Genomic DNA, 20758 nt, shown 5'->3' with positions numbered 1-20758 from the left:
CACAACTGCTTCAGGTATTTTGATGCTGTTTCCCAAGCAGCCCCTTGTCTTCTTGGGGATATTTTCATTTTGATTTGCTCTTCCCATCCCACTCTCTTTCAGAGTTCATTGTTTCCACTACCTCATCCCTCTGGCAAAGGAGGGAAATTATGCCATCGTTGCCAATGTGGAAAGTATGGATTATGACCCTCTGGTGGTCAAGCTCAACAAAGACATCAGTGCCATGGAAGAGGCCATGAGCGCCAGCCTTCAGCAGCACAAGTTCCAGTACATCTTTGAAGGTCAGAGCTTACTACTTATATCTAGGAGCATGGGAGGGAAGAAGGGTCAAGGTGTTCATGAATTTCTGTATTATAGATATTCAGAACTTCTAAGGAAAATTTGTTTAGTAGTGTGCTAGATTAGAACTGCTGTGCCTAGCTTCATGTGTGAATAAATAGAGGTGCCACCTGCTCTGGCTGATAGGAGATTTTTCTATAAGATAATGCAGATGTCTATCCTCTATCTACCTGGACATGTACACCACGGAGATTTGGGGCAGATGTATAGAATGGTCCACAATTAACTTGAGAAGAGCTCATTTAACGAAGGAAAGGTAGAAGAGAAAACAAAAGGGTTCACACATATGGAGACAGCGAGGCAGTAACTCTGGAAAATCTTTCTCTGGACACTTAGTACCTGGAAGGGGCGGTTTCTCTCACAGAATGCATTACTCCCTGAAGTGAACAGACTCCTTGCTCTGCAGGAACTTGGGGCAGCTGCTTCCATCAGTGCCCTCTGTCAGCTGCCTCCATCAGGACAACTGTGGGAGGCAGTATTATCTGCAGATATTTGCCTTCAAACTTTTAATAGATATGGTGCAAGCCAAATAATTCTTGATGCTGAATTCTACCACAGGACCTTTTCTCTATAGTACAGTACACAAAATAATTAAGCTATAAAGAGAAGAGGCTTACTTTCCTATTCATGATCAAGAGGCTCCATGGCATTTAGGTGAGTTACAGTAGGTAAGAGGCCAGAAGGCAGAGGCCAGGAGCTAATGGCAGAGCTGCTGACCTTGTGGCCAAGATCTAACAGTAACCCCCACTAGGCCTCAGTCCTAAAGGTCCCACCTCCTCCAAGGATACCCACAAGGCCCGTAACTCAGACCCTTTGGTACACAGTCCTGTAAAGTGTCCCTGCGGGGTTTCCTCTGTTTTGTCCTTCAAAGTATGGGCCTGGATATTAGAAGTTGTCAGTGTCTTCACACAGAATATGACACTTAAGGTCCATTGTCAGAGCTGAAGGGATGGCTCGGTGGCTAAGAACACTGGCTACTCATCTAGAGGTCCTGAGTTCAATTCCCAGGCCCACATGGTGGCTCACAACCCTCTGTAAGTATAGTCTCGTGGGATCTGATTCCCTCTTCTGGTGTGCAGATGTACATGCAGACAAAAAAACCATGTACATAAAGTACATAAATGGATGAGTCTTTAAAAAATGGGGGGTGGGGAGTAAATTATGTAAAGGCTGACAAGCTGCAGACTAAAAGATGTTGGTCATGGCCACCACTGGCTTTATGAGAACCTTGTACCACAGTAGCTTTGCAACCCTTGCCCCAGAATAGGTGCATCCTGTTTTACCATGAAATTTTAAAATTGGAGCCATGGAGATGGAAATGTGTTCTGAAGGAGATTGTACCCCAAAATGCAAGTAGTTGTGACATGAGCCATTGGCTAGCCTTGTGACATTGGACTTGGGAGTACCTGTAGAATCACGCAACTTCAAACCTCTGTGCATCAGAGCCTGTCACTGTCCTCTTGCCACACTATGTGCATTGGACCTGTCACTGTCCTCTTGCCACACAGAGCTTTCTCTTTTCTTCTAGTGTGATTCTTCCATGTCCTGAACCTCCACAGGTCTTCTTCATGGGCTTGAATTTATGTTATGATATTTTAAGTTATTAATATTTTATGTCTTAAAATCAGACATACCCCTCATCACTAGACTCTCATCGCACTGTAATATACTATGGCAGACCAGGACTTAACTTGGAAAGGATTTTCTAACTTAAATATGGGTCCGTGTTGTGTTTCTTTTCCTTTGAGCCCAAATCTCTTTCTCCACTGTCAACAGCGCGGGTCTGTGGTCTTGAAGAAACCCTGGTTGAGAACAGCTAGAGCAAGAGAGAATGCCCTATCCTTGGCCTCTTCTCTTTGATCTCAGCTGAGGAGAAGCCCATTGTGCAGCTAGAGGAAGCCATTGAGCCTGAGATGCGCATTGTTCGTTGATCTAAGTCTAGTTGCCATGTAGGGACTGAGGCTCTAAGAAAGGAAGATAACAGTAACCGTGTACTACCTGGATGGTTCTAGAGTTCTGAGGAAATGCCCTGCTAGATGCTAACTCTACAAAAATGGGACAAGAAGAATGATGAAGAAACATTTAGAATTAAATCTACCTCTTAAAGGTAGTGACCTATAACTACTTTATGTTGTATTGAACCATCCATCATTCCTCCGCCTAAGTATTGCTATCCAAAAGGCTAGATTCACAACCAAAAGACAAAAGAAGTCCTTGTAGTTTATTGACATCCTTGGATACCCTCTGCCAAACTTCATAGACTATAAAGCAGTCCTTAAGGGCTGGAAATTTGGCTCACTTGGTAGAGTATTTGGCCTAGCATATACAAAAAAAACCCTTAGATCATCCCCAAGCAATATATAAACCCACCCAGCATGCTAACACATGCCTGTAATCCCAGCATGTGTGAGGTGGAGGCAGGAGGGTCAGGTTGAGGCCAGCCCTAATATGTGAGGTCCTGTCTCAAAACAATATGTGTACTGTGTTACACCTACACTATTGCCAACGCTGAAATCCTTTAGCCCTGTTGCCAGGAGCCCATATTTTATCGATTGATTCTTTTTAAATATTAGCATTGTTGTTGTTTGTTTACAGTCCAGGTCCTTTTTTTGTTTTTAATTAACCATAAATTCATCTGCAGTGGACTCCAGCAGCTCAGGCTCCCTTCTGTGAGTCCTCACAAAGTGCTTCTCTGGGTGAAGCAGGCCAGTGCTTCAGCTGAACCCAGCGCCCTCTCTTTGGCTTCTTCCATTTTCTCCTGATCATTTTCCTTCACCTGCTTCAGGAAGCTGTCTCTACTCTTAGAGTGCTTGATGTGCTCTATCCGCAGTTAATTCTCTTGGCAAAAGTCTCACCTTTAACCTGCTTGTTCACAATGATGCCCATGGCATGCTAGGTGACATTGCAGAAAACTCTACTGGTTTTGCTGTGGTAACACTTTTTTTTGTACTCATCTAGAGTTTTGTTTGTTTGTTTTTTGTTTTACTCTTCTAGAGTTTTTGGTGTTTTTGTTTTTGTTTTTGTTATTTTTTTATTCAAATTAGGAACAAGCTTGCTTCACCTCCTCCCCCCTCTGCTCCCCATGGAGCAGAGGCCAGGCTCTTGTAGGTCTCTGGAAATCTCCCTAGTGCCAGATCTTCCTTGTAGGTCTCTGGAAATCTCCCTAGTGCCAGACCTCTTCTTGGACCTATAATGGCTCCCTCTAATATGGTAGGGCCTTACCCTCCATGGGGGCTCCCCAAATTCCACAACATCATCCTGGGCTGGGCCTAGGCCCTCCCCCATTGTACAGGCTGAGAGAGCATCCCTTCACGTGGGATGGGCTCTCAAAGTCCCTTCTTACACCAGGGAAAAATACTGATCCACTACCAGAGGACCCCTAGAGTGCTAAGGCCTCCTCTTTGACATCCACTTTCAGGGGTCTGGATCAGTCCCCTGATGGCCTCCCAGACAGCAGTCTGGGGTCCATGTGCTCCCCCTTGTTCAGGTCCACTGTTTCTGTGGGATTCACCAGCCTGGTCCTGACCCCTTTGATCTTCATTCCTCCCTCTCTGCAACTAGGTTCCAGAGTTCAGTTCAGTGTATAGCTGTGGGTGTCTGCCTCTGCTTCCATCAGCCACTGGATGAGGGCTCTAGGATGGCATAAAAAGTAGTCATCAGTCTCATTATAGGTGAAGGACGTTTAGGGTAGCCTCTCCACCATTGCCTAGATTGTCAGTTGGTGTCTTCCTTGTAGGTCTCTGGAAATCTCCCTAGTGCCAGATCTCTCCTCGGACCTATAATGTCTCCCTCTAATATGGTATCTCTCATCCTGCTCTCCTCTATTCTTCCCCCAACTCAATGTTTCTGCTCCTCCATTTCCTCCTCTCCCCCACCCTTCCCTTCCTCTCATTCTGCCAGCTCCCTCTCCCCTACCCTCATGCTCCCAATTAGCTCAGGAGATCTTGGCCCTTCCCATTCTGTGGGGACCAAGCATTTTTCTCTTAGAGTCCTTCTTGTTTCCTAGTTCCTTTGGTAAAGAGGATTGTAGACTGGTAATCCTTTGCTCTATGTCTAAAATTCATATATGAGTGACTACATACTATGTTTGTCTTTTTGTGACTGGGTTACCTTGCCTGCAAATTTCAAGATTCCATTGCTTTTTTCTGCTTTTTCTTTCTTCATTGTGTAAATGTACCACATTTTCTCTATCCATTCTTCAGTTGAGGGGCATTTAGGTTGCTTCCAGGTTCTGGCTATTACAAACAACCCTGCTATGAACATGGTTGAACATATGTCCTTGTTGTATGAACATGTATTATTTGGGTATATGCGCAAGAGAGGCATTGCTGGATCTTGAGGTAGACTGATTCCCATTTTCCTGAGCAACTGCCGTACTGATTTCCAGAGTAGTCTTACAAGTTCACACTTCCACCAGCAATGGAAAAGTGTTCCTTTTTCTCCACATCCTCTCCAGCATAGATTGTCATTGGTATTTTTGATTTTAGCCATTTTGACAGGTGTGAGGTGGTGTCTCAGAGTTGTTTTGATTTGCATTTCCCTGATGGCCAAGGATTTTGAGCACTTTCTTAAGTGTCTTTCAGCCATTTCAGATTCCTTTGTTGAGAATTCTCTATTTAGTTCTGCACCCCACTTTTTAATTTCATTGTTTGGTGTTTTGGTGGCTTGCTTCTTTTATTCATTGTATATTTTGGAGATCAGCCACTGGATGATAACTTGTGGTAACAGTTTGGGGGCCTTCTTTTTTGAACAGTATCTACTCTCTTGATGTCTACATATCACCCTTGTAGATATGTATGTATGTGGAACTATTCCACTTTACCTAAAAGGGTTAGAGAACATACAGGGAGTGCCCTCCTCTTTCCCTTTGTGTTTATCATTGTGGTGAGTTTCTGGAAGACAGCCAGTATAATGGAAAGCTAAATGTCAGCATTATTGTTCAGAATGCTCAATTTAGGACTGAATTGTTTTTATATATGTAGGCTCCCAATTATGTTCAGAGACAAATGTGTACCCTCTTCTGTTTCATGATTAGGAAAGAGCAAACCAATCTCTCCAAATATCTGCACATATAGTACAGTTCCTTTGTATGTCCATAACTTATAGCACCCTGATGGACATGTTTGTGGATGGTGACTTCAGGTGAGTATGAGGTGCCTGGTTGAGAATATACTAGATTTACCTGACTATATTAAGTTTCCCATTTGCAACTACTAAAACAGTATAGAAATATTATAAGATTATTATAATAAGACTAGCTGTTGCAACTGGGGTATATGTTTTCTTGAGTTGTCTAACCCTATGGAGGATAAAAAAGAACAGCCCTATGTATGAGTTTAAGCCAGATGCCACTAATACATTTTTCCTGTCTCCTTGCTGTGCTGACCCCTCAGGTTTGGGACACCTCATCTCCTGCATCCTCATTAATGGGGCCCAGTACTTCCGACGCATCAGTGAATCTGGCATCAAGAAAATGTGTAGGAACATTTTTGTGCTTCAGCAGAATTTGACCAACATCACTATGTCACGGGAGGCAGACTTGGACTTTGCAAGGTATAAGGGAATATTGGGCTAGGTTTCTTACACTGAAGCTCATTGCCTGTAATGAGCTGCTCCTTGCTAAAAAACAAACAAAAAGCCCTTATTTTAGAAAGAAAGAAAGAAAGAAAGAAAGAAAGAAAGAAAGAAAGAAAGGAATAGAAAGAAAGGTGCCTAGAGAAATAGTTCAGCAGTTAAAGTATTTGTGCAAGCAAGAGGACCAGAGTTCAAATCCTCAAAATTCAAGTATATGTCATGTGAGTGGGTATGGCAGTCCCCCTGTGATTCCAGCCTAGGAATGAAGAGACTAAGATTCCCCAGACCAAGACCTGGGTTTGGTCCATGAATAAGGTAGAAGAATGACAGAAAGCTGTCTGACACAAACCTCAGACCTCCACATGTAAGCGCATACGCATCCATTTACACAGACATACGCACATGCATTCCTATCATACACACACACACACACACACACACACACACACACACACACACGTGCACGCGAAAAGAAGAAAAGAAGGTAATACTCTTTAGTGACAGAGATAGTAATTCTACAAAACTCTATTCAAAGTTTAACATCCCTCTAGACAGTAGTTTTCCCACTGCTTAACCTAAACTCTGTTTTTAAACATTTGTCACGTTTATTTCCTGACAGAGGTGGGGCGGAGCACAGGGCAGGGGAGTGTGTGCCATAGAGTGCGTGTGAAGATCTAGCAGAGGACACCTGGTGATTCTCTCCTTGCACCATGTGGTTCTAGGATTGAAATCGGGTCGTCAGTCTCGGTGATAAGTTATCTTTACCTGTTGAGCTGTCTCACCAGCCTCAAATTTGAGTTTTTCATGCTATTAAGCATTCGTGACTTTTTTTTTCTGAGTAAAAGAGTAGTATATGCACATTTCACAAGATATGTAAATTGATAAACCTTTGGCCTAGAGACAGTGATATCTGGTCTACCCCTCCTAGCTTTGAGCACATGTGCATTGAGTGTACACAGTATAAAAGTATGTGACTTTCACACATACACATGCATAAGATTTCTCTTTTGAAAAATTGTAACTATGTTAATGTAACTTTAAATGTATTCATTGCATTTTCCCATATCAATAATAATCTAATAATAATACTAATGCTTCTAGAAAATATTACTTTCAGTAAGTGAGCAAATCCATGGCTATACACTAATGGGAATTTGTTTTCTAATCACTTTGGATGTCAGCATTTTTGCATTTTGTTTCTCTAGTTAAACAAGTGCCGAAGTTAGCTTTACATGTGCGTCTGTTCTGACACTGCTTCTCCTTTGAGCCAGTTGAAACCTGTCCAATCTCCTTCCCACTGGGAAAGGGGTCATTACCATTTCTCTTCTCAAGGTTTGCCTGTCCCAGTTCTTAATGTTCCCTTTTACGACACTTTTTCAAATGATAGGGTTAACTTTATTTTTACTTCATTTGCTTGCCACATTGTATATTAAATAATCCAACCTTTGGTGTTTCCCCAACAGTTCAAACTGTTTTGTAGAATGTGGGTGACAGTACACTAGCAACTCCCCATCCGCCCGCCATGCTGTTACTTACAGTTAGGTCAAATAATTCATAAACTTCATTTTCAAAGCCTTTTTAGCTAGGAAAATGTTTGTTTTTAATAATCTAGAATGTTTCTATTATTTGTTACTTCTCTTTCTTTCCATTTGAATTTTAGATTTCTCTAGAAGTTCAGGAAAAATTGAAGCAGTTTTTGAGTATTTAAGAGAATTATACAGTACCATATGACTTTGACAGTAATAAAGACATTTGTACTGGGGGATCTTTGCTTTGAAAGTGACTCACATAGATTTCTTTTTAACTTTTCTTCTCTAATGTATTTGTTGTGTTGCTACCCATTTGCTTCTCTGCCTCTCTCTTCTCCTATATTTTTCCTACTATTTGCAGTTAAGTGTGTGTGTGTGTGTGTGTGTGTGTGTGTGTGTGTGTGTGTGTGTGTGCGCGTGCGTGCATGTGTTATTAAATTCCATGTTTTAGGATAAATTTGGTGGAAAGCCTTCCTTGTTCAGATTACAGAAACCAGGTGTGACTGAATGCTGCATTTATTTGGCCGCTCTTAGGGGAAATGATCTCATTATTGAATTAGTCTATCCATAATAACATTGACAAGGGGAAGTTAAGAACATGGAGGCCTGAGGGATACAAAGAGCCATTACTAATTCTCTGAGGAATATAATTCCTAAATTCAATCATCCTTTTTTAAATGATTTTTTTTATTTAGCAGAAATAAGTAAATTAACACCATTCTTGGCAAACAGTATGGGGCCCAAACACATACTGAAAAAACAGCGTCTGCATCATGAAACCCTGACAGGTTAGCACTGAGATTGGCTTCAGTGGGCCAGGTTGCAGTGAAGGGTTTCTGCAGGATATAATTGAATGGTAACACAGTTCTCATCTCACAGTTGCATTTCTGAATTATGTCCAAGGAGTAGGTAAAAGGTGAGCATGATCACCAGGGACCGGTGTGTCTCAGGTTACCCATATTCTGTAATGGATTCTGCAGGCTGGTGTGAACATACAGCATGGATTCTGGGCTCCAGATGGTTCAGAGACCTCCTCTCCTTACTCAGTGGGAAGTTTCACACTGTTTCCTCAATGCTTGGAACAGAGTAAATGATCACTAGGTGTGGTGGGAAAGTAAGTAGATGTCAAATCAAGGCTAATGAAGAGTTTGTAAGATGACCAGTTAGGGTCTCTGCCCTGAACGTTTTAATCAGCAAATACAGCCAACTTCCTATCCACTCATAAGGAACAAGAGTGTCTCTCAGTTTTATAAAGCAGAAGATATTACCAAAAGTAGTAATGTAGCCCTGCCAGTCCATGGTCTCTTTGTTAATTTTTTGCTCTTGTTCTCATGTGGACATATTTTATAGCCTTATCTTTCCCCTCCTTTTTGAGGTAGGGGTTGATTTTCTGAAATGGGCTCATTCAATTCTACCAAATTTGAGGCTGTGTAAAATAAATACCAAAGCAGCCAGAATTAACAGACCGCATCAATGTGCCTCGGCAATGCTCAAGCAGTATCTAATCAAGCATGACCAAAGGCATCTGTATTTCCAGTGACTCTCTATAGAAATGTTATCTTCTAACAAGTAATTAATCACCAGTCACCATGTGTCAGGAAACCAACTTGACAAGAAGTAGCACAAGCCACGTGTGGTTTTTTACTGCCTCTGCCTTCCTGGCCAGTCACAAATATGCCATCTTTCTGTACTGAAAAATTAAGGGTGTGGAATGAATCCACTTCTGTTGATTCTCCTGCCTGGGGCACAGCTGTCTATCTCTGTATGCACACTGCACTTAATCTCTGCTAGGGAAGATTAGCTGAGCAGAGACTCAAGACATCCTGGACACTACCAGGATTACTGAGAGCTCTGTCCTCCATGGTGATGATCACTTAAATTTTGCTGTAGTTTAAAACCAAAGAGAATTACTGCTACAGTTTTGACTCTTTATCCCACTGTTAATTTTGGGAATCCAAAAGATCTTCTGCCCAAGAAAATCATAGCAGATTAACTGGAAAGTTTTTGGCCTCTAAGTAAGTGTGTGTGTGTGTGTGTGTGTGTGTGTGTGTGTGTGTGTGTGTTTCCATCCATCACGGCTCATCTAAACTTTAGCTGCCATGTTCATTTACAGAAATAAGTACCCAAAGCTGCCTTGGATTCCATGTGGTAGGAAGATAGAGAGTACAGCAAAAGTGTAACAATACCATAATAGCATTATCTAGCAGTCTTTGTAGATGAGGTGAAGCCCTTATTCAAAAAGAATATCCCAGGTCCTCTTCTCTTTCTCAGGTCTTCCTTCTGTTAAGGGTAGAAATTTGTTTGGATTTGGTTTGGGTTTAACTGTGGTATTTATTTGTTTTGTTTTGGTTTATGTTTGGTTATTTTTTTGTTTAGTTTTTTTGTTTCTTTGGGGTATTTTTGTTTATTTGTTTGTTTGTTTGTTTGTTGAGATAGGGTCTCACTATATAGCACTGGCTGACCTGGAACATGCTGTGTAAACCAGGCTGCCCTGGAACTCACTGACATCTAAGTGCTGGCTTTAAAGGCATAGCAGCTGAGCCTGGTGATGCTGCCTTTTGTTCTGTATTTCCTGTACTGCTTTGCTTCTTGCTTTCCTCACTAAGATTTATGGCTGGAGGCAGAGGCAGGAGGAGCTCTGTGAGTTCAAGGCCAGCCTGGTCTACAGAGCAAGTTGCAGAACAGGCTCCAAAGCCACAGAAAAACCCTGTCTCAAAAAACCAAAAAAGAAAAAAAAAAAAAAAAAAAAAAAACATGTATGGCTCCTTGCTTCCCCCTGCCCTTCCCATTTTGCATTTTTTAAACAAATGTCTTAATTTAAACCTCACAAAGATAAGGAAACGAAAGCTGAGGTTCACGAAGTGGCAAGGAAACTAATTCTAAAATGGAGGAAAATCCCTTTCTTTACGTTATTATTCCTTTATTCAGTGAACTGATATTTTTTGGAAGTATGTCCTCTCTTGGTCCTGCCCTGGAGGAAGTTGCATTGTTGTAAAGCAAAGTACAAACTAGTAGGTAAAATGCAAAATACGTCTGTTTCTTTCAGATAATCTGTGATTAAAAAAACCTAAGCTTAGAAATGAAAATTGAGAGTGCCTGGTTATAATTTCAGTATTCATGAAAGTCCTAAGGGAACATGCCTTCGGTGTGTCAAGGGACAGACCATAGCAGGAAAGGGACTCTGAGGATGAAGACCCAGAGGGGGCAGATGCTTGACTAGGAAAGCAGTAGAAAGGTATGGCTAGAACAAACAGGGAGAGGTCAGATCACAGATGTATTTAAAGGAGCTGAGATCTTGAAGGTCTTTGTAACATCACTGACTTTTCCTCAGAAGGAAGTAGAAAACTGCTCATGAGTGGGAGGCAGAAGAGTACCACAATATGAATCCTCCTGTCTGCTCTGATGAAAATCAGAGGACTTGGGAGAAGAAGTTGAAGCAGAGCACAGTGATTCTCCAGGCAAACCATGGTGGTCCAAACCAAGTCAGCCCTGGGGAAAATGAGAAGAGGTTAGCTTAGGCTAGACTGCTATAGTCACTTGACAGGGTGAACCAGTGCCATTTTCTGAGCAGTTCAAAGAAATGAGTTTTTAATGTCCTGAAGCAGACTAATTGACTTTGGGTGGATGGGGGGATACCAAGAATTTGAGCTTGATGCATTCAGTTTGATATACCTCTTATAGATCTGAATGACATAAGAGGAGAGGCTTGAGTAAGAAACCTAGAGTATAAGGCAGTCTGGCCTAGAGGTAAGAGCTTGGGAACCATCAGCGTATACATGGAGTTTGAAGCCGTAAGAAGACGTGAGAAATGAGATTTTGCTGTGAGAACAAGTAGAAAACAAAAGATGTTGTCTGAGAATTGGGCCCAGTGACGGCCTTGCCATTTAGATGTTGGGGTACTGAAAGGGAGCCAGCAGAGACTGAGTAAGCAGCTACTAAGGAAGGCAAGTAACTTAGGAAAGAGATCTTGGGGTCCAGACGGGTGTTGAAAGAAGATGCTTTTGAGTCAGATGTTGTTCCTGGGGTTACATTAGCTCAGTCAGGGATCTGGCTGCTGATTGATTTCGCCAGAGGCTTGAAAACCTCAATTCGTATTCCTTCTTCTTTCCTATGTTGTTTGTCTCAAGTAGGAGCCAGCCTCAAGTAAAATAGGTTTCTATTATTTTGTAGCTTAGATGTGATTAGAGCAAACAAAAATGCAACCAGAATGTCTGTACTATAATATAGAAAAAGTCAAATTGGCAGCCTCTCATTTATCAAGGTCAACATCAACATGCATGAATCATGTACTCAATATGTGGCTTTGATAACATATGGTCTTTTCCCAAGCCTGTGTCACATTCAAATCATGAGAAAGACATCATGGGATAGCCATAAAATACCTGACCAGCACTCCTCTGTCATCAAAGTCATTAGAAACAAAATAAACAAAGAAAAAAGTTGGTGAAGCTATCTCAGCCATGAGGAGCCTAGGAGACATGACAGTTAAATTTGTCCTATCCTGCCTGGGATCCTAGAATAGAAAGAGCATGCAATAAAAAACAAAGTAAGTCTGGTTGAAGTCAAGCTGTAGTTAATGATGATACATTAATATTGGTTCATTAGTTGTGATAAATGTGCCATACTAATATAAGATGTTATTAGTAGGAATAATGAATATAAGTTACTTGGGAACTCTATACTAACTACTCAACTTTTGTGACTCAAAACTATTTTAAATAATAGTCTATTAAATTGTCAAAGACATTTATGCCATGAAGATCTACAAGTGGATGATGTATGTTGAGCATGAAAAGATGTTCAGTGTCATTTGTTACTAGGGAAATGAAAACCAAAACCACAGTGAGATGCCACTCATACCCATAGGCTTGCAACAGTTTAAAAAAAAGAAGAAAAAGAAAGACTTGAAAAGAGCTGGCTCTTTGATTAAGAGCACTGGCTGCTCTTCCAGAGGATCCAGGTTCAATTCCCAACATCCACAGCCATCTGTAGTTCCAGTTCCAGGCAATCCAATGCCTTCTTCTGGTCTCTATGGGCACTGTACACTCAAGATGCAGACATACATGCAAGTAAACACCCATCTATATATATGTGTGTGTGTGTGTGTGTGTGTGTGTGTGGTAAAGATAAATGCTTTTTCAAGTGTTGACAAGGAACAGAGAAACTAGAAGTCTCATGTGTGCTACTGGGAAAATAAAAGGTAGCTTTGAGAAACGATTTATGCCTTCTTCAAAAGGTTTATCATATGACTCAACAATTCTACCCAAGAGAAATGAAAAATACATTTCTACCCACATTTCATAGTAATTCGATTCATAATTAACTGATGGGAAAATGAAATGTGAGTTCATAAAGCAGATACTTTTGGCCATAAAATGAGATGAAATACAGAAACATAATACATGAGGCTAAGTTAAAGAAGCTGGCCATGAATAGCTACATTGTGTGTGACTATGTGAAGTGTCCAAATGGGCAAATCTGTAGAGCTAGCAATCACTTACCGTTTGGAGGTTGTGAGGAAATGAAGATGTGGATTCAGGGTTTCTTTGGGGAATGACTTCCATGTTCTAAAATGGATTCTGCAGGCAGTTGTACAAGCCTGTGAGTATATTAAATGGCCTTGAACTCTGTACTTCAAATATGGAAGTTGTATAGTAGCTGAATTATATTGCAATACTTTTTATTTTAATGTTGAGCTTTAAAGCTTTAAAAGTCCCAAATGAATTGACATAGAAAATGAGTAACTCAGACTTAATACTCACATTAGTAGAGAACTTCATCAAATAAATATCCTATGCATTTTTGCTTTCCCTGATCATCCTAAGAGGAGGTGAACAATCAGGGAGGAATTTATAAGGAAGTGATGCTTAATTTTAATACTTAGTGGAATTATCCAGAGTTGGGGAAAGAGCCATTCAAGCAGAAAGTGAGAAACAGTGAAAAATGAGGCCTAGGGGGTGTAAGATTGCCTTTGGGTAAACTATGGATTCCACTTTCTTGCCTACAACTCAAAACATACCCCCCTTCATTTCCCTTGCCCTAATTTATTTTTATTATAAGCCTAACATATTTTATATCTGCTTATCCATGCCTTGTCTACCCCAGTAGAATGGGACTTCCATAGGCAAGGCCTCACCCCAGAACCTCCAGTAGATAATTGTCCTCAATTGGAAAGTGATTGCTGAAGGTGTGGAGTATAGGTGATGTATGGGCTTGGAACTGGCTGGAATGAAAACAGATATGGGAAGTGTGAAGGAGTTAAACAAACTTAGCTGGACTTAAGGGATGGTTGAATGGTGAAGGCAGAGAACAGGGTTTCAAGCGTGACCCTGGAGACTCTGAGATGGGCACAGCATCAGCAAGTAAAATAAGGCACAATGGGAGGACTGGGCTTGATATGGGAAGGCTCATTAGTGCCAGCATGAGTGTAGGATGCCTGTGGGACTGTAGAGCAGAAATTTCCCAGACACACTAGGAGTTTATCAGATAGATCTGGGGAAGCATCCCCATGGAGCTGTCCAAAGCTCATAGAGAACAGTCACCTGAGGAAGACCTGACAGTAAAGGGGATGGGAAGGAAAAAGGTGATGCAAAAAAAAACCATCAAAGCACACAGCCTTGCTACCGCCTGCATAGAAGTGCTACTTCCCCTCACTGAGCACAGCCTCCTCTCCCCCAATGAAGGCAAGTGGAATTTCTTTTTTTAAGTCCTCCACATCCCCTGTGAAGTCCTACCCAGAATCTTTCTCGAAGGAACAGAGTGAGTTAGGAGGCCAGCTCAGAAACCAAACATGCTAAGTGGAACCCTTGCTTTGTCCTTGACCTTTGATCTCTGGCATGGCTGAGAATATTGAGTTCCTCCTGAGGCTGTTGAGTGGGGGGCTGTTATGTATGTGTATTTTCTACAGGCTTGTTACAGAGGGACGTTATTGTGGGTTTTTGCAAGAAGATTGTTAAGTTTTCCTATCTAGAGTGACCAGGGCATAGCTTGCTAGAGAATTAGCAATGACATGCTGCCACCTACTGGAAACACCCACAGCCATCAGGACAGACTTCAGTGACAGTGCTGAAACCGGGGACTGCTTCCCCTTGCAGACTCTGCTTTCTTTATTTTGGCAGCAGAGAAATTTTCTTTCTAAGAAAGACAGAAAATATTCCCTGCATCCTTTTCACCAGTCATTTTTTAACCATGTTTATCCTACCCACAGTCATATCTTCCCTCCCGACTCCAGCCTCTTGCAAACCTCATTTTAGTGCTCCATTTGGCTATTAGCCATTTGGATTTGTGGTCAAAAGACGAGGCTAGTCTTCTGCCAGAAATTCTTTTATAATAATAATGACCTCTAAAAGTTCTGAGAAATTGCTTTAATTCAGTGGTGATAAAAAGCTATCCCTGACTCGTAGCAGCCAGGAAAAGCTGGTAAGTGATGAGTTTTATAGCTTTTACTGCCTGGTATAAAGAAAGTTACCTATTAATAAAATTCAATAATAAAACAAAATGTGTATCATTTGATATCTGAGAGTGTTTTCCTAAGGATCCTCTTTATGTTTATTTAAATAATGTTACTTTTCTTGAATTTAACCTTTGACTTTTGGCCACACCCCACCCCACCCAAAGCCCCCCCCCCCCTATATTACTCTCTTCTGGCCTTGCCTCTCTAAGTGTATTAGAATTAAGGTAGATTCCATACATTGAAGCAACTAATTGGACTCTAATTAATGCTTTAATTAGGGCTTTTTGAATGCAGGTAAGCATGCTTCGCCAGCCTGCATATCCTCCACAGAGCACCTGAGAACAGTGAGTACTCATAAACTTCCCAGAAAAATGCCTGTCTGTAATTAAAGTTTGAGTTCTCACAGACATGCCTCTTGTGTGAAGGCCTTGATTAAATAAGATTTCTTCAATCATCAGCTCTTGTCATGATAACCTATAGTCAGTTTGTAACTTGGGGTTCCTTAAGAATACTGGCAGACAGTGACAGTCTTTCCATTGTAGCTTACTTTCTGGAACTGGCATTGCTCAGAGATGAGCATAGATGGCAGATGTTGTTATTATTCAGTGAAGATCTCAAGGAATAGAAGTGACTTGTCCAAAATCTCATCAGATTATGCTATTTATATATCTGTCAGTGCCTCTGTAGTCTCTGTGCTTAAGAAACTAAATTAGCCCTCCCAGTGAGGCCATGTTTCTGCCAGGAAAGGGTGGAGTTATACTGTTCTATGATAGTTTATTAACTCTAATAGAATTCTTACTAAAAAAAAAAAAACTGGAAGCTGACCCTTCTTTTCTGAATGTAGATGTAGTATTGAAATGCACATGCTTGAAATTCAGAAGCTGTCTCAGACCAAGGAGACAGCTCATTCAGTAAAGTGATTTAGGGTGTAGGACCTAAGTTCAGTCCCCAGAATACATATAAAAATAGCCTGGTATGGTGGCCCACACTTGCAGTCCTAGCATTGAGGAGGTGGAGACAGATTCCTGAGGCTAAGTCCAGCCTCACTTACTTATAAGTTCCATTTTTTCTCAAAAAGAGATTGGATGACCCTGCCCAAGGTTGTTCTCTAGACTAAATGCCGACACCCTCTGCCCCTCTGCCCCTCTGCCTCCCTCTCTGCTTTCCATCCCTTTCTGATCTGGAAAGGCCAAACCCAGATGTTGAAAGGAAGACTCATAGCTGTGGTGAACCCAACAGTTTTGCCCTCAAGTCTTCCATCATGTGTTTGCCCATATTATTCTTTTTCTTTGTAATCTAGCTTTTTCTGGTTTTCTGTGTTCTGAGATTAATGTTTTATGTACTCAATTTTCACTTTTTCCTATATTTTAATACCCTCATTTTTTATTAGCAAAATCTCCCTCCTCACATAACCATAAAGTTCTTGTGACTAGTCACCAGGATTGTGTTTGCAGTTTGTTATGTAATTTATTTTCTCTTCTTTATAATAGGCTCACATAAATTGAAAGTGTTGATAAACATGTTCTGGGTTTGAAAATATTTTAGTATGCATGAATTTACAATTGTTTCAGATAGCATCCAACAATAAATGCAAATAGATTGCCAAGAAATAATTTTTATACCTAGCCTTACAGATCTGTGAGAATAAACTGTTTTCTCTAAAACAAGGGCAGCTCCTAAAAGGCAGATGGATTTGGTATAAATTATCTTCAAGGCTGAATTTGTTAGTTTTGTATATGATAATAAAGATCCGCCATTGTGGTAAAGTGAGGACGCTTATTATTATTGCTGATATATAGCTGAGCTTGGTATTGCACGGTAGTAAATCTTTCTCCATGTTGGCCTTTTGAGATTGTGTGTGTAGCTGTTTTTATCACATCTTGTAGATATAAAGGGAAACATTTAAGAGGTTAAGTAAATTCCCAGTTCCTGTAGTAATAGATATAGGATAACACTTAGGTCACTGGACTTCAATATGTTCTTACCCATGTGAAGTTAAGGCTACATTTTGGTAAACATTGGGTCTCTGTTTTATGTAGCATCATTTTTCAATTAGACTATTAACATGCAAGTATACTCTTTTCCTTCGTTTTTTTAGTTATGATTTCCCCCACTCATTTCTATAGAGTTCTGCTGACTAGATAATTTTTCATTAATATTCCTGTTATACATACATACATACATACATACATACATACATACATACATAGAGATAGGTGTATAAATGCAGCCATCTGAGTCCATTTGAGTCCATTTGCCCATAGGTATATATTTTTAGAGCTGACTACTTGGTGTTAGAAACCCAGATGCTGATCCCTGGGGAAGGCTAATTCCCCCCCCACGCCGCAGTCATAATTGCCTCTAGCTCTTCCATCTAGAAGTAGGGTCATTGTGATAGCTCCCCCATCCACATCACATGGTGTCCAGGTCTTATTTAGGCTCCATATTGTAGATGTATTAAGGGTGCAGTTTTCCTGTTCTTCAGAGAAGACAGCCTCCCAGCAGACATCCTAGTGTTCTGACCTGTACATCTTTCTGCCCCCTCTTCCATGATGTTTCCTGAGCCTTGTAGTGTAGATCTGTCAGCTAGGGCTGGGCACCCCACTGTCATCTGTACTTTGCATTTTGACCAGTTATGGCTTGATAATGGTTTTTATCTGCTACAAAAAGAAATGGTTTGGTAAGGGATGAGAGCTATTTGTATCAAGCTAAGTTAGAAATTATAATGATAATTTTAAATAGCTTTACTTAACAGTTTAAAGAGAGTGCTGCAGATTCTTCCTACCCTGGCCTATGTTATAGGGTTAGTTTTGCTCTACCTTCCTATATATATAACACTTCCTATATAGTCTTCCCAAAAGCCTGTCATGGAGTAGCACTTGCTTACTGCCCTAGACCATGCCTCCGAGCCATAGCACAAATTAGATGACACTTGGTCATCCATTTTCCTGACAACTTCTAGCTTTGCTCCCAAATGCATACACCTGTACTTCTGCTTATAAGTTGTTGTGGCCTGGCCTGTCTCCACTTTAACCCATGACAGCCATGAGGTTCTACCTGAGTGGGGGGGTGTGAACTTGGAAGCTTCTAGGAACACAACGACGATAAAGACCAAACACAGGCATCTTGTCATCTTTAGAGAGCTCTCAGTTCCATGTTTTGGAATTAGAGCTATTTGTTTATTAGCCATCTTTTTTGGTGTCCCTTAACATCCTGCTAACACTATGAGGCAGCCATTTCTCCTTTGTTCTCTCTCTCTCTGCTCGCCTACTTGCTCAGCTCCTAACCTTCTGTGCCCTATGTTACTCCCATACCACCAGCACCTCCGCCCAGGTGAAGGCCTATTCAGATGCTTAGGCACATACAGATGCAAAAAAGAGGCATATTACACACAGGCCAGGTAAACAGTTACAGCCTGGTGTTAATTAACAATACAATAGTGGGCCGGAGTTTCATGGCACCACCGCTGCTAACAGCCAGAACCTGGGGCCCAATATTTGGTCCCCCACAATAAGTAGCTCCCAAAGGCAAGAGAGGGTACTGTTTTACATGAGAAGTCTTTTGACTCTGTCTCAGAAAATTCTAAGTCCATGGTTGAAAGTTGACCTAGGCATATATATGCAGCTTGAGAGTTGCCCAGGAGATCGGCATGCGGGCAGTTCCTGGACAATTTCTCCAGGTCAGGAGAAATACTGACCTGACCTCACATCTTATTAAATCCGTACAGTATCCTGCTATCAAAGCCCACCCTCTGGTTCTTGTTTAAGGCTTGATCATGTTCTCCTCTCCTTCTCCCTTCCTCTCCCTCCACTACTACAGGCAAAGAAAGTCAAGATGACTAAACATGCTGATCTGGATTAAGTTAAACCATCCTTAAAACTAGCCTGTGTAAGACCCTCGGAAAGCTGAGGCTTCCAGAATCTTAGCCCAGGACTGCGGCCACCCCAATCACAGAATGGAGGCGGAAGCTTGATGCAAATTGCATGAGGCTTTATTGTAGTTTAACGAGCTAACCCCATGTTAGCTCGGGTCTTTCACCCACCCACCATGGCGGACTGCTAGAAAAGATGGCTTGAAGCTGCTGCGCACAGATCTTATAGGGCAGCGTAAGGGGAGTGTCTAGGGGTACGCACAGGCTCATGATTGGTGTGCCTCCAGGCTTGGAGGGTTTACCCTGTGTTGATTGGTCAACTGGTTGTTATGGCCCATAGGCCCTCCCAGGGTGGTTGCTATGCTCTCTGCGTCATTGCTGTGCACTTGTCTGTAAAGCACACCCAGAGCCGTAAAGCATAGCGCCACCAGCTAACTTCTGATTGGTTCCTTGTCACGAGACAGGCATCTGACTTTCTAGTGACTAACTTCTGATTGTTTCCTTGTCACGAGGTAGGCATCTGACTTTCTGGTTTCTAGGACAAGGTCATAGAAGCACGTGTTCGGCCATTATGGCTGCCAAAAGGGAAGCTGGTCCCTTCACCTGTAAGGTAGTCACATTCTTATCTTCTGATTCTGTGTACAGAAATTCAGACAGAGTGTGTTCCTGGAACTTTGGAGTTGATTAAAAGCCTCCAACAACAATGGCTTGACTTAGATTTTACAATTTTATGATGGTGAGAAAGAATATCTAGCCAAAATTCTTTTTTTTTTTTTTTTCTGGTAATTAGGAGGACAGATTGGTGCTCAGGATTGCACCTAAGGCTTCTTACATTCAACAATTCTGTTTTTGACTTTGAGTAACATACTCAGTAATGTACCTGGAATACATAGTACTATTGGAGAACAGAAGTGTTGTGTCATGATTCCGCCCAACTGGAGCTGAATATAAATGTTGTGAGCACAGTTAAGGCTGGCTAGGTTAAGTGAGTTATTATAAGCCACAAATGCATTTGCATCTTACAGTATTTGCAGCTTACAATTGATTCATAGGGATATAACTCACAAGGGAACATGTGTCTATTTCATTTGTCTAGTGGATGACAAGAAAATTTAGCCCTTAATCACTATATGAACATGGGTGAGTGTTATCTACTTTTTTGGCTGAAGTTTTCCCATCTCTACAATGATTTTGACTAGAAGATCAGGTGTCACATGATGTTAGACTCCCGGAAAACTCAGGTATCCGGGGTCCCAGGCCACGACCACGGTCATCCCAATCACCAGGCGGATTCAAAAGCTTGCTGCAAACTGCACAAAGCTTTATTGTAATTTAACAAGCTAACCTCATGTTAGCTCGGGTCTTTCACCCACCCACCATAGCGGATGGCTCGCAAAAGACAGCTCCTAGGGCCTCCCGAGACATCTTATAGGACAGCGTAAGGGGAGTGTCTAGGGGTACACACAGGCTCACGATTGGTGTGCCTCCAGGCTTGGAGGGCTTGTCTTGTGTTGATTGGCCAACTGGTTGTTATGGCCCATAGGCCCTCCCAGGGTGGTTGCTATGCTTTGTGCATCATTGCTGTGCACTTGTCCGTAAAGCACACCCAGGGTCGTAAAGCATAGCGCCACCAGCTAACTTCTGATTGGTTCCTTGTCACAAGGCAGGCATCTGACTTTCTAGTGACTAAGACAAAGTCATAGAGCACGTGTTCGGCCGTTATGACTGCCAAAAGGGGAGCTGGTCCCTTCAATGATATATATAGTATCAGAGATGGGATTCAGAGGGCTGGCGCTCTACTTCTGCCTCTAGTTCTTGAAAGAGGTTATCAAAGAAAAGCAGTCCACTCCAATCTGTTTCTGTAATGAAATTGAAGATTTCTGAGAGGTGCAACGCTCCACTGGCCCTCCAGCTAATGTATGTGTGTGAATGAATGAATGAATGAATGAATGAATGAATGAATGAGGAAGGAAGTCATGTAGTCCCGTTTCT

The 20758-nt window shown here is 41.6% G+C and overlaps 1 protein-coding gene across 1 annotated transcript in view; it reads left to right on the top strand.

Moving 5' to 3' along the window:
• The window catches only part of Exoc4 (exocyst complex component 4), a 691582-nt gene that overhangs the window by 631131 nt on the left and 39693 nt on the right, over positions 1-20758 (top strand). The window contains exons 16-17 of the mRNA XM_027391411.2: positions 103-281; positions 5733-5892. Of these exons, the coding sequence (XP_027247212.1) occupies positions 103-281; positions 5733-5892 (339 nt within the window). The remainder of the gene's footprint in view (positions 1-102; positions 282-5732; positions 5893-20758) is intronic.

The sequence above is a fragment of the Cricetulus griseus genome (genome assembly GCF_003668045.3).
Source record: "Cricetulus griseus strain 17A/GY chromosome 1 unlocalized genomic scaffold, alternate assembly CriGri-PICRH-1.0 chr1_0, whole genome shotgun sequence".
In the NCBI taxonomy this organism is placed as follows: domain Eukaryota; kingdom Metazoa; phylum Chordata; class Mammalia; order Rodentia; family Cricetidae; genus Cricetulus; species Cricetulus griseus.
This window is presented reverse-complemented; position numbering and strand designations above follow the sequence as displayed.